At 50.7% G+C, this 24,164-nt stretch overlaps 2 protein-coding genes across 3 annotated transcripts in view; one reads left to right on the top strand and one right to left on the bottom strand.

Moving 5' to 3' along the window:
* The window catches only part of clip1b (CAP-GLY domain containing linker protein 1b), a 35,090-nt gene extending 30,937 nt beyond the window's left edge, over positions 1 to 4,153 (top strand). Inside the window, exons 18-19 of the mRNA XM_056431937.1 lie at positions 2,951 to 3,054; positions 3,221 to 4,153. Of these exons, the coding sequence (XP_056287912.1) occupies positions 2,951 to 3,054; positions 3,221 to 3,446 (330 nt within the window). The 3' untranslated portion in view covers positions 3,447 to 4,153. The remainder of the gene's footprint in view (positions 1 to 2,950; positions 3,055 to 3,220) is intronic.
* Positions 4,154 to 7,180: 3,027 nt separating this feature from the next.
* On the bottom strand, positions 7,181 to 16,818 carry bcl7a (BAF chromatin remodeling complex subunit BCL7A). 2 transcript variants are annotated; one of them, XM_056432736.1, is made up of 6 exons: positions 16,634 to 16,808; positions 11,119 to 11,200; positions 10,936 to 11,026; positions 10,251 to 10,394; positions 9,144 to 9,253; positions 7,181 to 9,016 (listed from the first exon to the last, which is right to left on the bottom strand). In XM_056432736.1, exons 1-6 carry the CDS (start codon positions 16,723 to 16,725, stop codon positions 8,945 to 8,947), a joined length of 591 nt encoding a protein of 196 aa, XP_056288711.1. In that variant the 5' UTR covers positions 16,726 to 16,808; the 3' UTR covers positions 7,181 to 8,944. The 2 variants fall into 2 exon arrangements, with proteins under 2 accessions (XP_056288711.1, XP_056288710.1); XM_056432735.1 differs by having other exon boundaries at positions 7,181 to 9,253; positions 16,634 to 16,818.
* Between the last annotated feature and the right edge of the window lie 7,346 nt (positions 16,819 to 24,164).

Here is a 24,164-nt window from a genome sequence, read left to right as displayed (position 1 = left end):
CACACTCACACACACACCTCACACACTACACATCACACTCACACACACTCACATTCACACACACACACTCACACACTCACGCTCATACACACACACACACTCTCACACACACACCTCACACACACCACTGCACTCACACACACTCACACTCACACACCACACACGCTCTCACACACACCCACACACACACCTCACACACACTCCCTCACACACACCTCACCTCCTACACACTCACACACACTCACACCTCACACACACACACCTCACACACTCACACACACCTCACACACACTCACACACACACACTTACACACACACTCCACACACACACCACACACTCTCACACCTCACCACACACACACACACACACATCACACCTCACACACACACACCACTCACACACACCTCACTGCACACACACACTCACACACACCACACACACACACACCTAACACACACTCACACACACACCCTCACACACACACTCACACACACATCTCACACACACACACACACTCACTCCACACACACTCACACTCTCACACACTCACTCATCACACACACGCACACACTCACACTCACACTCACACACACTCTTACACACACACTCACACACACACTCACACACACACACACCTCACACACTCTCACACTCCACACCTCCTCACACACACTCACACACACACTCTCACACTCATCACACCTGCCTGCACACCTCACACACACACACACACTCACACACTCACACACTCACACCTCACACACACACACACACACGCTCTCACACACACACACACCTCACACACACAGCTCACACACACTCACACACTCACACACACTCCTCACACTCACCACTCACACACACTCACACACTCCACACCTCACACACACACTCCACACACTCACACACACACACCACACTCACTCACACTCTCACACACACACTCACTCACACTCTCACACCACACACACCTCACACTCTCACACACACTCACACCACACACACACACTCACACACACACACTCACACACACACTCACACACACACACACTCACACACCACACACACACACACACTCACACACACTCACACACACACACACCACACACACACACACCACACTCACACTCACACACCCACACTCACACACACACACACACACTCACACACACTCACACTCACACACCATCATACACACACTCACACTCACACTCACACACCACACTCTCACACACACACACACACACACACACACACTCACACACACACACTCTCACACACTCTCACACACACACCACTCACACACACTCACACACACACACACACACACACACACTCCTCACACACACACACTCACACACACACACACACACTCACCTCACACACACTCCACACACACACACTCACACACACACACACACACACACACACACTCACACACTCACACTCATACACACACTCACACACACACACCTCACATCTCCACACACACTCACACACTCACACACTCACACACACACACACCTCACACTCACACACTCTCACACACTCACACTCCACACACACTCACACTCCACACACCTCACACACTCACACACACACCACACACACACTCCTCACACATACACACACACACACACACACTCACACACCTCCCTCACACACACACACACTCACACACACACTCACACACACACTCACACACTCTCACACACACACCTCACACACACACACTCTCACACTCACACACCCGCACACACACACACACTCCACACACCACACTCACCACACACTCACACTCACACTCACACACTCTCACACACTCACACACACACTCACACACACGCACTCACACACACTCACACACGCACACTCACACACACACACTCTCACACACGCACACTCGCACACACTCACACACTCACACACTCACACACACACTCACACACACACTCACACACACTCACACACTCACACTCACACACTCACACACACTCACACACACACACACACTCACACACACACTCTCACACACACTCACACACACACACACACTCTCACACTCTCACACATACACACACTCACACTCACACACACTCTCACACACAATCTCTCACACACACTCTCACGCACACACTCTCACACACACTCACACACACTCTCTCACACACACACTCACACACACTCACACATACACACACTCACACACACACACACACTCACACACACACACACACACTCACACACTCACACACCCACACCACACACTCACACACACACACACCTCACACACACTCCACACTCACACACACTCACACTCACACACACACACCTCATACACACTCACACACTCACTCACACACACTCACACACTCACTCACACACACACACACTCACTCACTCACACACTCACACACTCACACACACACACACACACTCACTCTCACACTCACTCTCACACACACACTCACACTCACTCTCACACACACACACACACTCACATGCCAACACACACACACACACACACTCACACACTCCTACACACACACTCACACACTCTCACCATACACACACTCACACACCACACACACACACACACTCACAGACACAATCTCACACTCACACACACACACACACACATACACTCACACACTCACACACACATACTCACACTCACACTCACACACACACACACACACACACACACACACTCACACACACTCACACTCACACACACTCACACACACTCACTCTCACACACACTCACACACACACACTCACACACACTCACACACACACACACACACACTCACACACACACACTCTCACACACACACTCACACTCACACACACACACACTCAGACACACACTCTCACACACACTCACACACACACTCTCACACACACACACTCACACACACACCTCACTGACCCCTGCGTGGCCCTCAGGTCGACTTCCTGAACAGCGTCATCGTTGACCTGCAGCGGAAGAACGAAGAGCTGAAGGTCAAACTGAAGAAGATGGCCGTGGACGAGTTCAACGGGACGGACAGGTGAGGAGGAGGAGGAGGAGGAGGGGAGGAAGAGGAGGCGGAGGGGGAGGAGCTTCTGGTTCTCAGAACTGTAGAACACACACTCACCCCTCCTCCCCCCCCCTCCTCCTCCCCCTCCTCCTCTCCTCCTCCCCCTCCTCCTCCTCCCCCCCCCTCTCCTCTCCAGGTTCTCCAAGCCGAGGGAGAAGAAGTGTCCTCCGCGTCTCTTCTGCGATATCTGCGACTGCTTCGACCTCCACGACCTTGAGGACTGTCCCACGCAGGCGCAGAGCCCGGAGGCCGCGCCGCACAGCGCGCACCGAGGCCACCCGGCCACCAGGAGGCCGTACTGCGAGAGCTGCGAGGCCTTCGGCCACCACACGGAGGCCTGCAGCGAGGAGCAGACCTTCTAGAGGCTCCTCCTCCTCGCCTCCTCAACTCCTCTCCTGAATCCTATTCCTCCTCTCCTCCTGCATCCTATTCCTCCTGCATCCTATCCCTCCTCTCCTGCTCTCTCATCTCTCCTCTCCTCCTCTCCTGCATCCTATCCCTCCTCTCCTCCTCTCTCATCTCTCCTCTCCTCCTCTCCTGCATCCTATTCCTCCTCTCCTCCTCTCTATCCCTCCTCTCCTCCTCGCCTCCTCTCCTGCATCCTATCCCTCCTCACCTCCTCACGGCTCCACATTGTATTTTTATACTGTCTGCTTTCCGCTCGTCTCCTCCGTGACCTCCTAACTTTAAATACATTGATGTTTATTAACAGAACACCGTCGTCATGACGCCACTCTACGTTCCTGTCTCCTGTCTCCTGTCTCCTCTCTCCTGTCTCCTGTCTCCTACTCTCCTCTCTCCTACTCGCCTGTCTCCTACTCTCCTGTCTCCTGTCTCCTACTCTCCTGTCTCCTCTCTCCTCTCTCCTGTCTCCTCTCTCCTGTCTCCTACTCTCCTGTCTCCTACTCTCCTGTCTCCTCTCTCCTACTCGCCTGTCTCCTACTCTCCTGTCTCCTTTCTCCTCTCCTGTCTCCTCTCTCCTCTCTCCTGTCTCCTACTCTCCTGTCTCCTCTCTCCTACTCTCCTGTCTCCTACTCTCCTGTCTCCTGTCTCCTACTCTCCTCTCTCCTGTCTCCTCTCTCCTCCTCTCTCCTGTCTCCTACTCTCTCCTGTCTCCTCTCTCCTGTCTCCTCTCTCCTGTCTCCTACTCTCCTCTCTCCTGTCTCCTTCTCTCCTGTCTCCTACTCTCCTACTCTCCTGTCTCCTCTCTCCTGTCTCCTGTCTCCTCTCTCCTATTTCCTACTCTCCTCTCTCCTGTCTCCTACTCTCCTGTCTCCTCTCTCCTGTCTCCTACTCGCCTGTCTCCTACTCTCCTGTCTCCTGTCTCCTACTCTCCTGTCTCCTCTCTCCTGTCTCCTACTCTCCTGTCTCCTACTTGCCTGTCTCCTCTCTCCTGTCTCCTGTCTCCTCTCTCCTACTCGCCTGTCTCCTCTCTCCTCTCTCCTGTCTCCTCTCTCCTGTCTCCTCTCTCCTACTCGCCTGTCTCCTCTCTCCTCTCTCCTGTCTCCTGTCTCCTGTCTCCTCTCTCCTGTCTCCTACTTGCCTGTCTCCTCTCTCCTGTCTCCTACTCTCCTGTCTCCTCTCTCCTACTCGCCTGTCTCCTGTCTCCTCTCTCCTCTCTCCTGTCTCCTCTCTCCTGTCTCCTACTTGCCTGTCTCCTACTCTCCTCTCTCCTGTCTCCTACTTGCCTGTCTCCTACTCTCCTGTCTCCTCTCCCCTCTCTCCTACTCGCCTGTCTCCTGTCTCCTCTCTCCTCTCTCCTGTCTCCTACTCTCCTCTCTCCTGTCTCCTACTCTCTTGTCTCCTGTCTCCTCTCTCCTGTCTCCTACTCTCCTGTCTCCTCTCCTGTCTCCTGTCTCCTCCACTTTCTCTCCTGTCTCCTGTCTCCTGTCTCCTCTCCCCCTCTCCTGTCTCCTGTCTCCTGTCTCCTCTCTCCTGTCTCCTACTCTCCTGTCTCCTGTCTCCTGTCTCCTACTCTCCTGTCTCCTACTCTCCTCTCTCCTGTCTCCTACTCTCCTCTCTCCTGTCTCCTACTCTCCTGTCTCCTGTCTCCTACTCTCCTGTCTCCTCTCTCCTGTCTCCTACTCTCCTGTCTCCTGTCTCCTACTCTCCTCTCTCCTGTCTCCTACTTGCCTGTCTCCTCTCTCCTCGCTCCTGTCTCCTGTCTCACTGCCGTGTCCGACGTCCTTAACGTTGAGGAAGTCTGTCGATCAGCGACGAAGCGTTAGGGACGAATAATTATGACAGATTTTCTCTAACATATTAGGATGTTATTCTCAAAATATTACAAATTTATTCTGAAAATATTTTTTAATTTATTTTTTAAACGGTTCTGACTTTTCTTTAAATATTACGACTTATATGTTGAAATATTACGACTGTTTTTAAAATATATAAAAACTTTATTCCACAAGCAGAATATTACGGCGTCTCCTATTTAAATTATTATTATTATTATTAGTCTTCTTAAGCCCGACGCTCTGTCGCAATCTACCTGAATGATTCTTTCACGAGGCGTTCAGGCGCCACTTTGGAAATCGTAGCTTCCCCAAAAGTGGCAGTTAGTTTGGTCTGACGAGGTGTTCAACACGTTTGTGTTTGACCAAACAATCTCCAGACGCTCCATTTATTACGTCTTAAACTTCTCATCGAGCACTTTAAGGACTTCTTTGAGGGAAATACGTCTTCACGTTTTCTGGCGTTTGTTGGATGAGCGGGTTAGCTTAGCATAGCTTAGCACAAAATCATCCAATGTGCTTAACGGGTTGAATAAATGTATTCGATAACATCGTCACGCTCTCATTAAATTCCGCTAATGTCAAACTTTTGTTTCTCCCACATCAAAACAGGAAGTGGGAGAAGCAGTAAGTCCCACCTCCTCCTTGATTTGATTGGCCGGCCAGCGAGGCAAAGCGTAACCTTGGAAAAGCGGTTTGCGAATTGCTAAAAATGCTAAAAATAGAAATAGCTAGAAAAGAAACGTGCGACATCGTCTCCAGAAGAAACGCTGATTTGCCTCGAGTGATGTCACTGGAGTCGGTTAAAATGTTTGAAAATGTAAACAAACAAAAAAAGAAATAGAAATCTGAAAGTGTGGCGTCAGAAAGACGTTAGCGGACCTCGAAGCCGGCAGCGCGCCGACGGTCTCGTTGCATTGTGGGTAATGTAGGCGCCAGTTAAAGAATACCTCAAAATGTAGCAAAGAAAGGACGATAACGACTTAGTTTATAACCTTTGACGCTCAGAAGAGCTGATAAATAAATACAGATATTGATCTATTGATCCTCTAACGCACTGTGGAAAGCAGAAGGAGCGTATTTCCCTAAAGTGCCGAGCTCCTCCTCTGAAGAGTGTTGACCTGAAGGCCGAGTGTTGACCTGAAGGCCGAGTGTTGACCTGTAGTTCTTCAGCACATTTGGATCATATTGAATCTTCTGGTGTAACCGTGTATTATATAACACTGACCGCCTGTAAGTACTAATAGACCACCAGACTAAAGCTTTATGAGGGCCGTGTGTACGTTCTGATGTCATGTTTTATAAGTGTCGTGTTTTATAAGGTTCGTGTTTTATAAGTGTCGTGTTTTATAAGGTTCGTGTTTTATAAGTGTCATGTTTTGCAGATGTTGACGTGGCGTAAAACTGTTTTCTATGGCCTGAATACTCAAAACAATAGAAGTACAAAACAACCTCGTTCTCATGGCTTTGTCTGGAAGTACTAAAACCACAATAAACATAATAAATACAATTATATACACATATTTTAATGGTTTTATCCTTAAAGTGGGTTTGATTAACGGCAATATCTTCCTTAAAGTTCCCTTTTTCTGCAATCATATATTATATACTGTAGAGATAATACTTAATATATATACATTATATAAATATTGTATATACAGTATATAATATATTTTTATATTATACATATATTCTAATATAAATATTATATATACAGTATATATATTATAATACATACATTATCATATACTGTATTTATCAAATATCTTATATAAAATATACACAGTATATATATATATTATAGAATATAAATATATATAATAAGTATATCTCTCCAAACACTGAAACACGATCAACAGAAGCTTTTGTGATTTTTATTAAGAAAACAAAACCATGACATGATAAAAACCGAGCACTACTGATGGAATAAATAAGTCAAACCAAAACCAGAAATCTGTACAAGATTCTAAAGTCAAACAAAAAATGGTCCCGGGGAAAAAAATAAAATACAATATTGTATATCTCACAGCTCACGATTATTTTATTTAAAAGTTATGAGCAAACTAACCGACACCAGTGAGTTTCTATTGTTGGTTTAACTGAGTTCACATAATGCTTTGTTTAATAATTGTTAATGTCAATACAATAGCATTTTAAGTTCCAGCGCCGCTGGACTGGGAATGAGGTATATGCTAATCCATCCTCTCTCTCTCTCTCTCTCCATCCACTGAACGCTGATTCTCTGAAAGTGAAAGTACTTCTTGATAGCCCCTGTTGTGTCATGAAGTCAATCCATACTCACGAGTAAATATTAATGAAACTCAACGTGAACATGGGAGAGGTCGTACGTTAGAGGTCACAGGCAGCACCTTGAAGGAGGACGAGAACCACGAGAACCACGAGAACCCGCACTGTGAGAACCCTTCTGTCGTGGAGGAGTCGTGATACACAGGCGGTGGGAACCAGAGGGGGGTTAGCTTAGCTTAGCATCAAGTCAAAAAAACAGCTAATTAAAAAAAGGATCGCCAATTAACACGTTTTAGGTTTGGGTGTTCCTCTGGACAGAGCCAGGCTAGCTTTCCCCTTCGTTTAAGGTCTCTATGCTAAGCTAAGCTAACCAGCTTTACATCTTTTTTTCATCTCACGTTGAGATATTGAACCATCCTTTCAAAATAAAACAAATGTGTTAGCTTAGCATCAAGTCGAAAAAGAAGAAAAGTGTCGCCAATTTACACGTTTTAGGTTTTAGAAAATCTGAGGGATTTTTCTGTAGAAATCAAACAATCTGTAACGTGATAATTCAGCCGAATCCTCTGAAGCTCAGTAATTAAAAACATTTAATCCGCATTAAAAAACGGATTAGTAGGAACAATTAGCTGTATTTTCCCCTTTTGGACAGAGCCAGGCTAGCTTTCCCCTTCGTTTCAAGTCTCTATGCTAAGCTAAGCTAACAGTGTCCTCTAGCTTCTCGTGTCGACATGTTGAACCGTCCCTTCAAAATAAAACAAAAGTGTTGCAGTGGATGATAAATATTGGAGAACACTAATTAGTGATTATTATAAGGCAGAAAACAAGAAGAAAACATGGCACCAGAAGCTGCTCGACCCGACTGAAGGCACCACCGGCGCCGCCCTCCTCTTCCTCTGCGTGGAGAACTCCCAGAGAGGAAGACGCTCCAGCAGCGAGCCGCGCCCACCGAGACGTAACAGTGCTTTGACCTCCTGAGAAAGAACCCCGAAACGACTCCGAGACAAACAGAACATCAGACTAACAGGAGGCGGACCCCCCCCGCGGCCGCTGACCTGAGACCAGCGTAGCCTCCTGAGCTGAGCCAGTTAAAACGTTCCAGAGGGTCTCAGGTCAGCGGCCGGGTCCACTCCGACTCCGGGGGGAACTCTCTCGTCACAGGTGCAGGTCTGGCGGTGGCTCCTCCCCCTCCTGGTCACACAGGGGACTGCAGCCTCCCTCAGGGGGCGGGGGGGGGCTCGGAGCTTCTCTTGGCATTGGTGAAAGAAGTGTGGAGGACTGGAAGGAAGACAGAGGGGGGCCAGCGAATAGAGGTCACATCCATTCTGCCTCCGTGGCAGAGGAGTGGGGGGGGGGAGAGGAACGACCGCTGACATTTAGCTCTCCTCGAAGTCCTGAGACGAAGACTCCCCTTTGCTCTTCTTGGTGGGCGGGGCCTCCTCCTGGTCCTGCAGGGCGAAGACACAGAAACACAGTAAACACAGAGGAATACATGGATGCTTCATTTAGGGAACGCCATTGAACTGAAAGCACGTGTTGTTCCCGGGGTACTTGAACTCCCCGCGGCGTCGCTACCTGAGTGGCTTTCCCCTCTGAAGGCTCCTTCTCCCCCGAGGACACGCCCCCGTCTCCTCGCTTGGCCCCTGGCGCTCTCTCCGAGGTCTCTGGTGAAGGGGGGGTCTTACCTGAGGAGAGGCCAACACGGCATTGAATCACAGTCTGACTCTCTGGGGACCCCGTGTGGCGGGGAGGAGTCACTGCAGGTTGCACTCAAAACTAGAATGGGCACTCGGTAGAGCGCATACCTTCGCATATCACAAGATTGGGCATTGAATTATGAACATTTTGGCATTAGTTGCCAATTGGACAAAAATGTATCGTGCTATGGTAAAAAAAGAGTTTGACCTTTCCATGACCTTGACCTTTGACCCGATTGATCCCAAAATCTAATCAAATGGTCCCCGGATAATAAACAATCATCCCACCAAATTTCATGCGATTCGGTTCAATACTTTTTGAGATTTGCGAATAACACGCATACAAATAAATAAATAAATGGCGATCAAAACATAACCTTCCGGCATTTTCAATGCGAAGGTAACAAAACAAAGTTGAGATCATTATTAGCAAATTACCCTGAAATGTAAAATGTCCACCGTGTGAAATTATGTTCCGTTTTCTTTATTTTGTATTCCAGCAACATGTTGATTATTTAAAGTTTTTTTAAACATCGAGTTGTGACTCATTGAGACACAAAACAATTACAAACTTTTCTTTAAATAGTGAAATCTTGCTGGTTTTCTCCGCTTTCTGAATAAAAACATTAAATCGAGGGAACGATCACGAGTTGAATTGATAAAGTTATTCGGAAGTTTTACTTTCTTACAAGTTGAATGTAAAAATGTTTTTTATTCACCCGACCAGGAAGATCTTCTTCCATCTGCATGTTTGGTGATTTATGTTTTAATCAAACTGTTTTTCGGTGGATAAAAGATGAGAAGACCAACATGTTGGAGTCTCCGTCATGTTTTGGGTCTTTTAGAGGAAACCGGAGAGAAAGTAGAAGAGGAAGTAGTTCTTCTTCTCTCAGAGTGACGTCATCGTTCGGCCCCGACAGAGAGAGCGGCAAAACCAGAACAGGAAGTGGCCGATCAGCTGTGTGTGTGTGTGTGTGTGTCTGACCCCGCTTGCTGTCCGGGCTCTGGTCCGGCTTGGCCTCGCTGCTCTCGCTGCGGGACGCGGCCTCCGGCGCCGGGCTGGTGCTGCAGCTGTTCTCCTGTTTCACCGGAGACGAGTCGGCGATGGAGCTCTGGTTGCTGTTGTCATCTGGAGGGAGGGAGGGAGAGAGAGAGAGACAGAGAGGGGGAGAGACAGAGAGAGAGAGAGAGACAGAGAGGTAGAGAGAGAGAGAGAGAGGGAGACTTTAGTCTTTGTGAGACAGAACGTACCTTTCTGTAAATAGTTGTTGGTGTCTATTCTATTATCTAATCTATTATTAGATCAAGTACGACATCAGTGCAACGATGTTGGCAGAAGACGCTTCAAACCCTCACAAATTACTTTTCAGTTTCAGGAAAGTAAAAGCTGAAGGTTATTTAAAAATAAGGAGTGATTCATTTTAAAGAAAGATACTAGAACTTTCTGTCTATGAAAACCACAAAAAGTCCAAAGCTAAGCGTGAATGTGTCCACTAACGAGTATCTGGTGTGTGTATTGATCCACTGAAGAAAATAGTCCCCAACAAATGCTGTTGGATTGTTAAATGTTGGGAAACTAGAAATATATAAATATATCTGTGGGTTTTAAAAGAGTTGCACGTTCAGCAGAACCCACTGGACCCGAGCGCTGAGCCTGTGGCTCTGCTCACCGTGCAGGTCCATCATCCCCGGGGAGGAGCTGTTCTCTGGGGTCGTCAGCTCGGAGCCGTACTTCTCGTCTTTGCCCTTCTTCTTGTTCTTCTGCAACCAGAGGGGGGAAACGCCCATTAAACACACAGAAGAAGAACACGTACACACACGTGTTCTTCTTCTTCTTCGACCCGCAAACTCACGTCATCCGATTTGGGCTCCGTCACCGGCACCCACTTGTAGATACGGAGAGACGTGTCGCCGACCGTCACCCACTTCTTCTCCCTGTGACGGAGAGGAAAACACACACACATATGTATATATATCATCCTCATCACCACTTACAGACTGAATTCAGACACTAAAGTAGCCGTGCTGCACGCTGAGGTGGAAGGAGGCGCAGGTGGAGGCTGTGGTGGAGGGCAAACTGCTCCAGGGTGTCCAGGACCTGGACCCACGTCAGGTACATCACCAGCACCGCTAGCAGGCTCACACCTGAGAGCCACAAGATTCAAGTTCTCTTCTCCAGGGTCTCTTCTCCCCACTAAATCTGATGGCGCCGCGGACGGCCGCCTCGGTGTGTTGGTGCGCGATGTTTTTTGTTGTTTTCGTTTTAAATACTGTTTTCTGCTGTGATTCCCAGAGCTCTTTCACCAGAGAAGAGCTCATGAACATCAGGGGAACAACTCCAGCGGATTTATTTCCAACGTTTTTAACTTCTGTGGAGTTACTGGACATTTTTGTAAAAGGTGTGCTCACCTTCGCCCACGCGGTGAGACGCCGCCGGAGAGGAAACGCCAGGGCGCTTTGCACGGCTACGGAAACGGGATCTCGTACAGCGCTGCCGGGCATATTTCTCCAACGTCCGCCACTGTGCAACAAACTGACGAACTCCAGCTGCTGGTGGGAGAGACAGAGACTTCTCCTCATCCTCCGCCTGTGTTTTACGGAATCATGGCTAAGTGGATCGATACCAGATTCTGCGCCCAGCTGGCTGGCTTCCAGCTGTTCCGAGCGGACCGGTCACGGAGCTCTCCGAAAAGCAAAGGGTGGAGGAATCTGCTTTTACCTCAACAACGGCTGGTGCAACGACATAACGGTGATCCTACAGCACTGTTCGCCGGACCTGGAATCTTTATCATTCACTGCAAACCCTTCTACTCCCCACGTGAGTTCGCTTATTCATCCTGGCCGGAGTTTACATGCCGCAGGGAACGTGAACGAGGCACAGCGGACCTCGCTGAACAGATACGTGTGTGGAGCGGACCTTCCCGGACTCTTTAGTTATTGTACTCGGGATTTTAACAAAGGAAACCTCAGCCACGAACTCCTAAATATAGACAGTTAATAAAATGCCCTACTAGAGAGAAGAGCATTCTGGACCACTGCTACACAACAATCAGCAGGGCCTATCACGCCGTCCTCGAGCTGCACTGGGAAACTCTGACCACGTCATGGTTCATCTGATTCCTCATACAGGCAGAGACTAAAGCTCTGCAAACCTGTGGTGAGGAAGTTCAAGAAGTGGACCAGTGAGGCTCTGGAGGATCTACGGGCGTGCTTGGACTGTACTGACTGGGATGTCTTCAGGACTGCTACCAACAGCCTGGATGAGTACACAGAGGCTGTAACTTCCCACATCAGCTTCTGTGAGGACAGCTGTATTCCATCCAGCTCCAGGGTGAGTTATAACAACGACAAACCCTGGTTCACAGCGGAGCTCAGGAAGCTAAGACTGCAGAAGGACCAAGCATTCAGGAGTGGGGACAAGGACCTGTACACAGAGTCCAAATACAGGTTTAGCAAGGCGGTGAGAGATGCTAAACGACTGTACTCTGAGAAACTGCAACAGCAGCTCTCAGCAAACGACTCTGCTTCTGTCTGGAGAGGGCTCAGGCAGATCACCAATTACAAGCCCAAATCACCCCACTCCATGAACAATGTGCTTCTGGCAGACGAGCTAAATGAGTTCTACTGCCGCTTTGAAAGACAATGGAGCAGTCCTGAGACAATCCCCACAGCCCCACCAACAAGCCACAGACCATCAGCCCACCCTCCCCAGCCCATCAGGGCTCACACCTCTGGAGCACCCTCCATCTCCTCAGCGACCCTCGCCATCCTGGAGAGAGCCGTCAACAGGCTGTTCAAAAAGCAGAACCCCGCAGCAGCGGGCCCGGACTGCCTCCCCTCCACCCTGAAGCACTGTGCTGACCAGCTGTCTCCGTGTTCACCGACATCTTCAACACCTCCCTGGAGACATGCCACGCTCCAGCCTGCTTCAAGGCCTCCACCATCATCCCGTCCCAAAAACCCAAGATCACAGGACTCAATGACTACAGGCCCGTCGCCCTGACCTCTGTGGTCATGAAGTCCTTGAACGCTTGGTCCTGTCACACCTCAAGACCATCACCGACCCACTCCTGACCTCTGCAGTTCGCCCACAGAGCCAACAGGTCTGCAGACGACGCAGTCAACATGGCCCTTCACTACATCCTCCAGCATCTGGACTCCCAGGAACCCACGCCAGGATCCTGTTTGTGGACTTCAGCTCTGCCTTCAATACAATCATCCCGTCCCTGCTGCAGGACAAGCTCTCCCAGCTGCACGTGCCCGACTCCACCTGCAGGTGGATCACAGACTTCCTGACCGACAGGAAGCAGCACGTGAGGCTGGGGAAACACGTCTCAGGCTCCCGGACCACCAGCAGGTTCCCCCAAGGCTGTGTTCTTTCCTCTGCTGTTCTCCCTGTACACCAACAGCTGCACCTCCAGTCACCAGTCCGTCAAGCTCCTAAAGTTCATGGATGACACCACCTCATTGGACTCATCTCTGGTGGGACGAGACCGCCTACAGGTGGGAGACTGACCACCTGGTGACCTGGTGCAGCCAGAACAACCTGGAGCTCAACGCTCTAAAGACAGTGGAGATGGTTGTGGATTTCAGGAGGAATGCAGCCCCACCCCTCTCATCCTGTGTGACTCCCGTCGACGCTGTGGAGTCCTACCGCTTCCTGGGCTCCATCATCTCCCAGGACCTCAAGTGGGAGCTGAACATCCGCTCCATCACCAAGAAGGCCCAGCAGAGGATGTTCTTCCTGAGGCAGCTGAGGAAATTCAACCTGCCAGGAGAATGATGGTACAATTCTACACGGCCATCGTTGAGTCCATCATCTGCTCCTCCATCACTGCCTGGCACCCTGCAGCCACAGCCAAAGACAAGCGCAGGCTGCAGAGCATCATCCGCCGGCCGAGAGGGTTAGTTGCAATCTGCCTTCCTCCAGGTCCTGTTCACTTCCAGGTCACTGAAGCGGGCCAGAAAGATTGTCGCTGACCCTCCCACCCTGGACACTCCCTGTTCGAGTCCCTCCCTCGGGAGGAGGCTGCGTCCATCAGGACAAAGACCACCCGCCACACCAAAAGTTTTTTCCCGTCGGCAGTCGGGCTCATCAATGGAACCTGGACTGACTGACTGTCACCCCAGGACTACCACCTCTTCTTCCTCCTTCTTCCCGCCTCCTTCCTCTTCCTCCTCCTCACCTCCTCCTCCTCCTTCTTCTTCCCTCCTCCACACACGTCACTTTAACATGCACTTTAACTAAAACACACCACTTGAAGCACACACCCAAACACTTCACATTATTTGTTGTCTTTCTGTCGTGTTGATTGTTGTTTGTTTTGTCATGTCCAAATGTTGCACCTTCCACCAAAAAAAATTCCTCGTTTGTTTGTGAAAACATTCCTGGCAATAAAACTGTTTCTGATTCTGATTCTGATTCTGAACTAGATCTATAAAACCCACCACGGCCGCGATACCAGCTTCAGACACGCGGGCTGCAGTTTATTTATTTATTTCTCTCGGCAGCTTTTAAAATGAACCACTTAATTTAAAGAATTAAAAAGAATTACAAAGTTTAAATCATTTCCCAGATCCACCTATTACTTCGTCAAATGACTTCCTTTGTCCCGGGGAAACCCAGAGACGTGTGGTTCAGACGGCGTGAAGCAGCCGGTGGGCAGGAGGCGAGGAGCAGACCCCCCACGCGCCTCCGTCTCCATGTCAGCACATGAAACACTTTAAAGAGGCTTCGCATTTAGCTTTCGGAACTTTTTGTGACATGTTAAAAACCAAACGAGGAACTGAGGAAATCACAGGGGAGTAAACAAAGTGGGAATACTACGGACATCCTTTGCTTTTAAAATGTCTCAAAACCCTAAAAATTAGACATCTTTAAATGTCCGTTCAATAAAATAAAACTCACAGGACAAAGAAAGCTGGAAACATCCCTTATATTTAACTTTCAGTTATGATTAAACTACACTAGATATGTTCTTGATTAATCTAAATGATCTGTTGATCCGTAGAATGTCAGAAATAAAGAAAATTCCAACCGTCAGGAATGACTAACAATATATATCAATTAAATAAAATAGTTGTTAAATAATTGACTCCTGCAATAAAGAAATTAAGTTCAACAATGAAAATGCAACTTAAAGTATGATTAGATAAATGTAGATGGAAGTATGAGAGTAAAAGCCCTCATGAATAATTTGGTGTCATACTACAGTATATAATATTGTATTATTATTATCACTGCTACTTAATGCTTAATCAGCATTTAGCTGGTTGAGGTGAACTATTGGTAACGAGGTTATGTTTTATACATGTTGGTACATTTTATGCTTAATATTTTTTGTAATTATACATCTACTCTGAAATGTAGTGAAATTATAGTGTAAAGTAGTATATAATGAAAATACTCAAGTACAATTATCTTTAAAATGTCCTTAAAAACTAACTTTTAAGCTAGTTAGGTTGCATACAGTGTTATATAACAGCAGCAGAGCACCAAAGATGCACCACCATAACAAAACACATTTATTAAAATGTATAAAATAAATAAAAGCTCAATGTTTCACTGTGTATTTGTATTTGTTTTATTAAAAAGAAGAAGACCGTTTAAATAAACGTTGTTTCCAAACCGCTAACTTCTCCTGACTTTGACCTGGGGACGTTCGATTAAACCGCCTGATTAAAACACACAAAACACCGTCTAAACGCCGCCACCGGGCGGGGTTACACGCCTAAACCGAACAAAACAATACCCCCACCACACAGAACCGGCGCGTGGCTGTGAAAGTGTTTTTCCGTGGTAACCGTTGAGCCCGAGAGTCGCTCGGTGTTCCGCCGGTTAGCCCTCTTCCTCCCGCTCCCAACCCCCACCGGGAGCTCCTCTACCGGCCGCAGAGGGCGACTCAAAGCGCCGGATTAAAAAACCCAGACGGACTAAACTCCTCCGACTCCAGAGCGCCGTCGTTAAAAATGGAGTCAACAGTTTATTGGAGGGTTGTTTTCCCGTGTGTGTGTGCGGGGGGACGAGCCGCCGGAGCGTCACGCGCCACACCGGAGCGCCATGGCTTCATGTGGCTGCACCGAAATGGCTCCTGGGTTCAACCCGTTAAGAGAGGAGAACGGCTCCATGTTTGTCCGGCAGAGCGAGAGGAGTCGCGAGACGACGGCGGCGGGGCGCCAAGCTCGCGCGCCCCGGTGCCCCGGAGCCGCTGAACGTCTCGCGCTCCCTCCGCCGGCTCAAGAAGGAGAATCAGTTCATCCTCCGCCCGGCGCCTCTCCTCCCCCAACGAGGCTCTCCTTTCTCCCCTCGTGTTAGATAATGACGCCTGGCTCTTTCTCCTCTCTCTCCTTTCTTTCACGCACTCTTACCATTTCCGTACTTTCTCAATCGCGGCCATGACCCGCTTGATGTCATCTTTCGCCCGGCTCCGGGTCTCCGCTCGGACCGACCTGCCCGACATTGCCGCGGTGGGGATGAGATCTTTCTGTTTTTTTCAAAGCTCTCGCCGGCAGTTCAGACACAATGCAAACAGCCGAGCGCACAGGAGAGCTACTGCGCATGCGCGGCCGGATCGACCGGAGAGGGAGGGGCGGGGCTGCAGCTGCGCCATGAAGGCAGCGCCGTCTCCATGCGGTGGGTGTGTGCGCGTGCGCGTGCTGGAGAACAAAGAGAACTACAAACTACTCAAGAACTACGAGAAGTTTGGTGTCCGCTGAAGCGGTCACACCTGTGGGAGGGGCTTTTACTCAGGTGAAGACGCAGTGAACAACAGCTTTATCGGCTGTAACCTCCTCAATAGATAGATACTGGCTGAGTCCGTGGTCCCCGCCTGCTTCAAGAGATCCACTATTGTCCCTGTGCCCAAGAATGCTTCTCCAGCATGTATGAATGACTACCGACCGGTGGCCCTCACCTCGGTGGTCATGAAATGCTTTGAGAGGCTGATAAAGGACTACATCTGCGCCTTCCTCCCTTCCTCCATGGACCCGCTGCAGTTTGCTTATCGCCCAAACAGATCCACGGATGATGCTGTCTCCCAGGTACTGCACACCACACTCTCTCATCTGGACAGCCAGAGGGGGGGCTATGTGAGACTACTGTTCATTGATTATAGTTCAGCTTTCAACACCATAGTCTCCTCCAGACTGGCCGGCAAGCTGATTGAGCTGGGACTGAACACCCCTGTGTGCTTGGATCCTGGACTTCCTGACCGCCAGGCCACAGGTGGTCAGGGTGGGCAGACACACCTCCAAATCCTCACCCTGAACACAGGATCCCCCAGGTTGCGTCCTCAGCCCTACTGTACTCCTGTACACACATGACTGTGTGGCCAGGTTCAGCTCAACACCATCATCAAGTTTGCGGATGACACAGTGGTGGTGGGCCTGATCTCCACAACCACGAGAAGGCCTACCTGGAGGAAGTTGCTGATCTGTCACTCTGGTGCCGGGACAACAGCCTCATCATGAATGTCACCAAAACTAAGGAGCTGATTGTGGACTTTAGGGAGGTACAACAACAGAGGACGTACTCACCACTGGGGATTAACGGGACTACTGTGGAGAGGGTGAGCGGGTATAAATACCTGGGAGTCCACATCACCGAGGATCTGACATGGTCAACAAACACAGACACTCTGGTGAGAAAGGCAAGGCAGCGCCTCAACCACCTCAGGCAGCTGAGGAAATTTAAAGTTTCCCAGAGGATCCTTCAGTCCTTCTACTCTGGAGCTGTAGAGAGCGTGCTGACAGGAAGCATCACAGCCTGGTTTGGCAACTGCTCCGATCGCGACACGAAGGCTCTGCACAGAGTAGTGCGTTCATTGAGCACTATTGGAACTACACTCCCACCCTGCAGGACTTGTACACCAGGAGGTGCAGAACCAGAGCCGGCAGGATCATGAAGGATCCTCACCACCCCAACAACAGACTGTTTCAGCTGCTGCGGTCAGGCAGGCGCCCGTAGTCACGCTGCAAGAACAGAGAGACTGAGACGAGTTTCTTTCCTCAGGCCATCAGGATTGTGAACTCCGACCTCACCAGGACCCCCACATAGACCCACACAACTGCCCCTCTTAGGCACACACACACACACACACTTACTGTAAATATTGTGTTGTTTTTATTGTAAATAGTGTGTACTTGTTGCTGCTTGCACATTCCTGCTGAGCATTGCCACTTTCATTTTCACTGCACACCCTGTGTGTGTGTGTATGTGACAAATAAAACATCTTGAATCTTGATCTTTATTCATTTAGCAGCATTGTTTGTATTATGCTAATACATGCTAAGTAATAATAATAATAATACATACAATTTCTATAGCGCTTTTCATAGTACTCAAAGACGCTTTACAACACATAATTTAAAATAAAGCTATGCATTCAAAATTACAATAAAACAAACGATAAAAGCAAATAAGAACGTTCAGAACAACAATCATTAAAAGCAGTTTTGAACAGGTGGGTTTTGATTAGTGATTTAGAGTTCGTTTGCTACCTTGGATGATTTTGGGGAGAGTTCCAGGAGGGGGCAGAGATGGAGAAGGCTCTGTCACCATGTCGATTGCTCGGTCCTGTGAGGATGGAGAGGCGGCCAGAGGAGAGGAGAGCATCAGAGGAGAGGCGTCAGGAGAGGCATCAGAGGAGGGAGGCGTCAGAGGAGAGGAGGCGTCAGAGGAGGCATCAGAGGAGAGGGCGTCAGAGGAGGCGTCAGAGGAGGGAGGCATCAGAGGAGAGGAGGCGTCAGAGAGGAGGTCAGAGGAGAGGAGGCATCAGAGGAGAGGAGGCGTCAGAGGAGAGGAGGCGCAGAGGAGGAGGCATCAGGAGGAGAGGAGGCGTCAGAGGAGGGAGGCATCAGGGAGGAGAGGGAGGCATCAGAGGAGAGGAGGCGTCAGGAGAGGAGGCGCATCAGGAGAGGAGGCATCAGAGAGGAGGCGCTGAGGAGAGGAGGCATCAGAGGAGAGGAGTCAGAAGGGAGGCGTCAGAGGAGAGGAGGCATCAGAGGAGAGAGGGAGGCGTCAGAGGAGGCGTCAGGAGAGGAGGCATCAGAGGAGAGGAGGCATCAGAGGAGAGGAGGCGAGAGGAGGTCATAGGAGAGGAGGCGTCAGGGAGGCGTCAGAGGAGAGGAGGCATCAGAGGGAGAGGAGGCGTCATGGGAGGGAGGCATCAGAGGAGAGGAGGCATCAGAGGAGAGGGCGTCAGGAGGCATCAGGGAGAGGAGGCGCCAGAGGAGAGGGAGGCGTCAGAGGAGAGGGCGTCAGAGGAGAGGAGGCGTCAGAGGAGAGGAGGCATCAGGAGAGGAGGCGTCAGAGGAGAGGAGGCGTCCAGAGGAGAGGAGGCATCCAGAGGAGGGCGTCAGAGGAGGCATCAGAGGAGAAAGAGAGGAGAACGGCTCCATGTTTGTCCGGCAGAGCGAGAGGAGTCGCGAGACGACGGCGGCGGGGCGCCAAGCTCGCGCGCCCCGGTGCCCCGGAGCCGCTGAACGTCTCGCGCTCCCTCCGCCGGCTCAAGAAGGAGAATCAGTTCATCCTCCGCCCGGCGCCTCTCCTCCCCCAACGAGGCTCTCCTTTCTCCCCTCGTGTTAGATAATGACGCCTGGCTCTTTCTCCTCTCTCTCCTTTCTTTCACGCACTCTTACCATTTCCGTACTTTCTCAATCGCGGCCATGACCCGCTTGATGTCATCTTTCGCCCGGCTCCGGGTCTCCGCTCGGACCGACCTGCCCGACATTGCCGCGGTGGGGATGAGATCTTTCTGTTTTTTTCAAAGCTCTCGCCGGCAGTTCAGACACAATGCAAACAGCCGAGCGCACAGGAGAGCTACTGCGCATGCGCGGCCGGATCGACCGGAGAGGGAGGGGCGGGGCTGCAGCTGCGCCATGAAGGCAGCGCCGTCTCCATGCGGTGGGTGTGTGCGCGTGCGCGTGCTGGAGAACAAAGAGAACTACAAACTACTCAAGAACTACGAGAAGTTTGGTGTCCGCTGAAGCGGTCACACCTGTGGGAGGGGCTTTTACTCAGGTGAAGACGCAGTGAACAACAGCTTTATCGGCTAACCTCCTCAATAGATAGATACTGGCTGAGTCCGTGGTCCCCGCCTGCTTCAAGAGATCCACTATTGTCCCTGTGCCCAAGAATGCTTCTCCAGCATGTATGAATGACTACCGGCGGCCTCACACCGGTGGTCATGAAATGCTTTGAGAGGCTGATAAAGGACTACATCTGCCTTCCTCCTTCCTCCATGGACCCGCTGCAGTTTGCTTATCGCCCAAACAGATCCACGGATGATGCTGTCTCCCAGGTACTGCACACCACACTCTCTCATCTGGACAGCCAGAGGGGGGGCTATGTGAGACTGCTGTTCATTGATTATAGTTCAGCTTTCAACACCATAGTCCCCTCCAGACTGGCCGGCAAGCTGATTGAGCTGGGACTGAACACCCCTGTGTGCTTGGATCCTGGACTTCCTGACCGCCAGGCCACAGGTGGTCAGGGTGGGCAGACACACCTCCAAATCCCTCACCCTGAACACAGGATCCCCCCAGGGTTGCGTCCTCAGCCCCCTACTGTACTCCCTGTACACACATGACTGTGTGGCCAGGTTCAGGTCCAACACCATCATCAAGTTTATGGATGACACAGTGGTGGTGGGCCTGATCTCCGAACGACGAGAAGGCCTACCTGGAGGAAGTTGCTGATCTGTCACTCTGGTGCCGGGACAACAGCCTCATCATGAATGTCACCAAAACTAAGGAGCTGATTGTGGACTTTAGGAGGGTACAACAACAGAGGACGATCACCACTGGGATTAACGGGACTACTGTGGAGAGGTGAGCGGTATAAATACCTGGGAGTCCACATCACCGAGGATCTGACATGGTCAAACACAGACACTCTGGTGAGAAAGGCAAGGCAGCGCCTACCACCTCAGGCAGCTGAGGAAATTTAAAGCCCAGAGGATCCTTCAGTCCTTCTACTGGAGCTGTAGAGGCGTGCTGACAGGAAGCATCACAGCCTGGTTTGGCAACTGCTCGCCAGGACAGGAAGGCTCAGAGAGTAGTGCGTTCGGCTGAGCGCACTATTGAACTACCTCCCACCCTGCAGGACTTGTACACCAGGAGGTGCAGAACCAGAGCCGGCAGGATCATGAAGGATCCTCACCACCCCAACAACAGACTGTTTCAGCTGCTGCGGTCAGGCAGGCGCCTCCGTAGTCACGCTGCAAGAACAGAGAGACTGAGACTACGTTTCTTTCCTCAGGCCATCAGGATTGTGAACTCCGACCTCACCAGGACCCCCACATAGACCCACACAACTGCCCCTCTTAGGCACACACACACACACACACACTTACTGTAAATATTGTGTTGTTTTTTATTGTAAATAGTGTGTACTTGTTGCCCTTGCACATTCCTGCTGAGCATTGCCACTTTCATTTCACTGCACACCCTGTGTGTGTATGTGACAAATAAAACATCTTGAATCTTGAATCTTTATTCATTGTTCACTACAGCAGCATTGTTTGTATTATGCTAATACATGCTAAGTAATAATAATAATAATACATACAATTTCTATAGCGCTTTTCATAGTACTCAAAGACGCTTTACAACACATAATTTAAAAAATCCTAAAAGCTATGCATTCAAAATTACAATAAAAACAAACGATAAAAGCAAATAAGAACGTTCAGAACAACAATCACACATTAAAAGCAGTTTTGAACAGGTGGGTTTTGATTAGTGATTTAAACGATGAGAGTTCGTTGCCGCCACGGATGATTTTGGGGAGAGAGTTCCAGAGGGAGGGGGCAGAGATGGAGAAGGCTCTGTCACCATGTCCGGTGCTCGGTCCTGTGAGGGATGGAGAGGAGGCGTCAGAGGAGAGGAGGCATCAGAGGAGAGGAGGCGTCAGAGGAGAGGAGGCGTCAGAGGAGAGGAGGCGTCAGAGGAGAGGAGGCGTCAGAGGAGAGGAGGCATCAGAGGAGAGGAGGCGTCAGAGGAGAGGAGGCGTCAGAGGAGAGGAGGCGTCATAGGAGAGGAGGCGTCAGAGGAGAGGAGGCGTCAGAGGAGAGGAGGCGTCATAGGAGAGGAGGCGTCAGAGGAGAGGAGGCGTCAGAGGAGAGGAGGCATCAGAGGAGAGGAGGAGCCAGAGGAGAGGAGGCGTCAGAGGAGAGGAGGCGTCAGAGGAGAGGAGGCATCAGAGGAGAGGAGGCATCAGAGGAGAGGAGGCGTCAGAGGAGAGGAGGCGTCAGAGGAGAGGAGGCATCAGAGGAGAGGAGGCGTCAGAGAGGAGGCAGCAGAGGAGAGGAGGCGTCAGAGGAGGAGGTCAGAGGAGAGGAGGCATCAGAGAGAGGAGGCATCAGAGGAGAGGAGGTCAGAGGAGAGGAGGCGCAGAGGAGAGGAGGCGTCAGAGGAGAGGAGGCGGCAGAGGAGAGGAGGCATCAGAGGAGAGGAGGCCAGAGGAGAGGAGGCATCAGAGAGGAGGCTCAGAGAGGGAGGCGTCAGAGGAGAGGAGGCATCAGAGGAGAGGAGGCGTCAGAGGAGAGGAGGCATCAGAGGAGAGGAGGCGTCAGAGGAGAGGAGGCATCAGAGGAGAGGAGGCGTCAGAGGAGAGGAGGCATCAGAGGAGGAGAGGAGAGGCGTCAGAGGAGAGGAGGCATCAGAGGAGAGGAGGCGTCAGAGGAGAGGAGGCATCAGAGGAGAGGAGGCGTCAGAGGAGAGGAGGCGTCAGAGGAGAGGAGGCATCAGAGGAGAGGAGGCATCAGAGGAGAGGAGGCGTCAGAGGAGAGGAGGCATCAGAGGAGAGGAGGCGTCAGAGGAGAGGAGGCATCAGAGGAGGAGAGGAGGCGTCAGAGGAGAGGAGGCGTCAGAGGAGAGGAGGCATCAGAGGAGAGGAGGCATCAGAGGAGAGGAGGCATCAGAGGAGAGGAGGCGTCAGAGGAGAGGAGGCGTCAGAGGAGAGGAGGCATCAGAGGAGAGGAGGCATCATAGGAGAGGAGGCGTCATAGGAGAGGAGGCGTCAGAGGAGAGGAGGCGTCAGAGGAGAGGAGGCATCAGAGGAGAGGAGGCGTCAGAGGAGAGGAGGCGTCATAGGAGAGGAGGCGTCAGAGGAGAGGAGGCATCAGAGGAGAGGAGGCATCATAGGAGAGGAGGCATCATAGGAGAGGAGGCGTCAGAGGAGAGGAGGAGCCAGAGGAGAGGAGGCGTCAGAGGAGAGGAGGCGTCAGAGGAGAGGAGGCGTCAGAGGAGAGGAGGCGTCAGAGGAGAGGAGGCGTCAGAGGAGAGGAGGCGTCAGAGGAGAGGAGGCATCAGAGGAGAGGAGGCGTCAGAGGAGAGGAGGCGTCAGAGGAGAGGAGGCGTCAGAGGAGAGGAGGCGTCAGAGGAGAGGAGGCGTCATAGGAGAGGAGGCGTCAGGAGAGGAGGCAGGAGGAGAGGAGGCGTCAGAGGAGAGGAGGCATCAGAGGAGAGGAGGCATCAGAGGAGAGGAGGCGTCAGAGGAGAGGAGGCATCAGAGGAGAGGAGGCATCAGAGGAGAGGAGGCGTCAGAGGAGAGGAGGCGTCAGAGGAGAGGAGGAGCCAGAGGAGAGGAGGCGTCAGAGGAGAGGAGGCGTCAGAGGAGAGGAGGCGTCATAGGAGAGGAGGCATCAGAGGAGAGGAGGCATCAGAGGAGAGGAGGCGTCATAGGAGAGGAGGCATCAGAGGAGAGGAGGCATGAAGATGTTCCTACAGTCATTTCTGGAGGCCGTGAAGACGTGGATCAGTGTTTCAAGTGGAGTGACTTAAATACACTGTATACACTTTACTTTTTTCATTTCATTTTTTTTCATTTTCTTTTCCTTTATTATTTAAATTCTTAAATGCCTCTTCTTTTATTGTATTGTATATATTGTAAACATGC

This window comes from Pseudoliparis swirei, chromosome 15 (assembly GCF_029220125.1).
Source record: "Pseudoliparis swirei isolate HS2019 ecotype Mariana Trench chromosome 15, NWPU_hadal_v1, whole genome shotgun sequence".
NCBI lineage: Eukaryota > Metazoa > Chordata > Actinopteri > Perciformes > Liparidae > Pseudoliparis > Pseudoliparis swirei.
The sequence above is the reverse complement of the archived record's forward strand: the minus strand, read 5'-3'. Positions and strand labels throughout refer to the sequence as shown.

What these genes read in the sequence shown, in the direction of transcription:
- bcl7a (XM_056432735.1), bottom strand. Translation starts at nt 16,725, where the DNA reads ATGTCGGGCAGGTCGGTCCGAGCGGAGACCCGGAGCCGGGCGAAAGAT. An exon ending in CGGAGCCCAAATCGGATGAC is followed by an intron (nt 11,027 to 11,118) that starts GTGAGTTTGCGG and finishes CTCTGGTTGCAG; the next exon opens with AAGAACAAGAAGAAGGGCAA. An exon ending in GGGGATGATGGACCTGCACG is followed by an intron (nt 10,395 to 10,935) that starts GTGAGCAGAGCC and finishes CCCTCCCTCCAG; the next exon opens with ATGACAACAGCAACCAGAGC.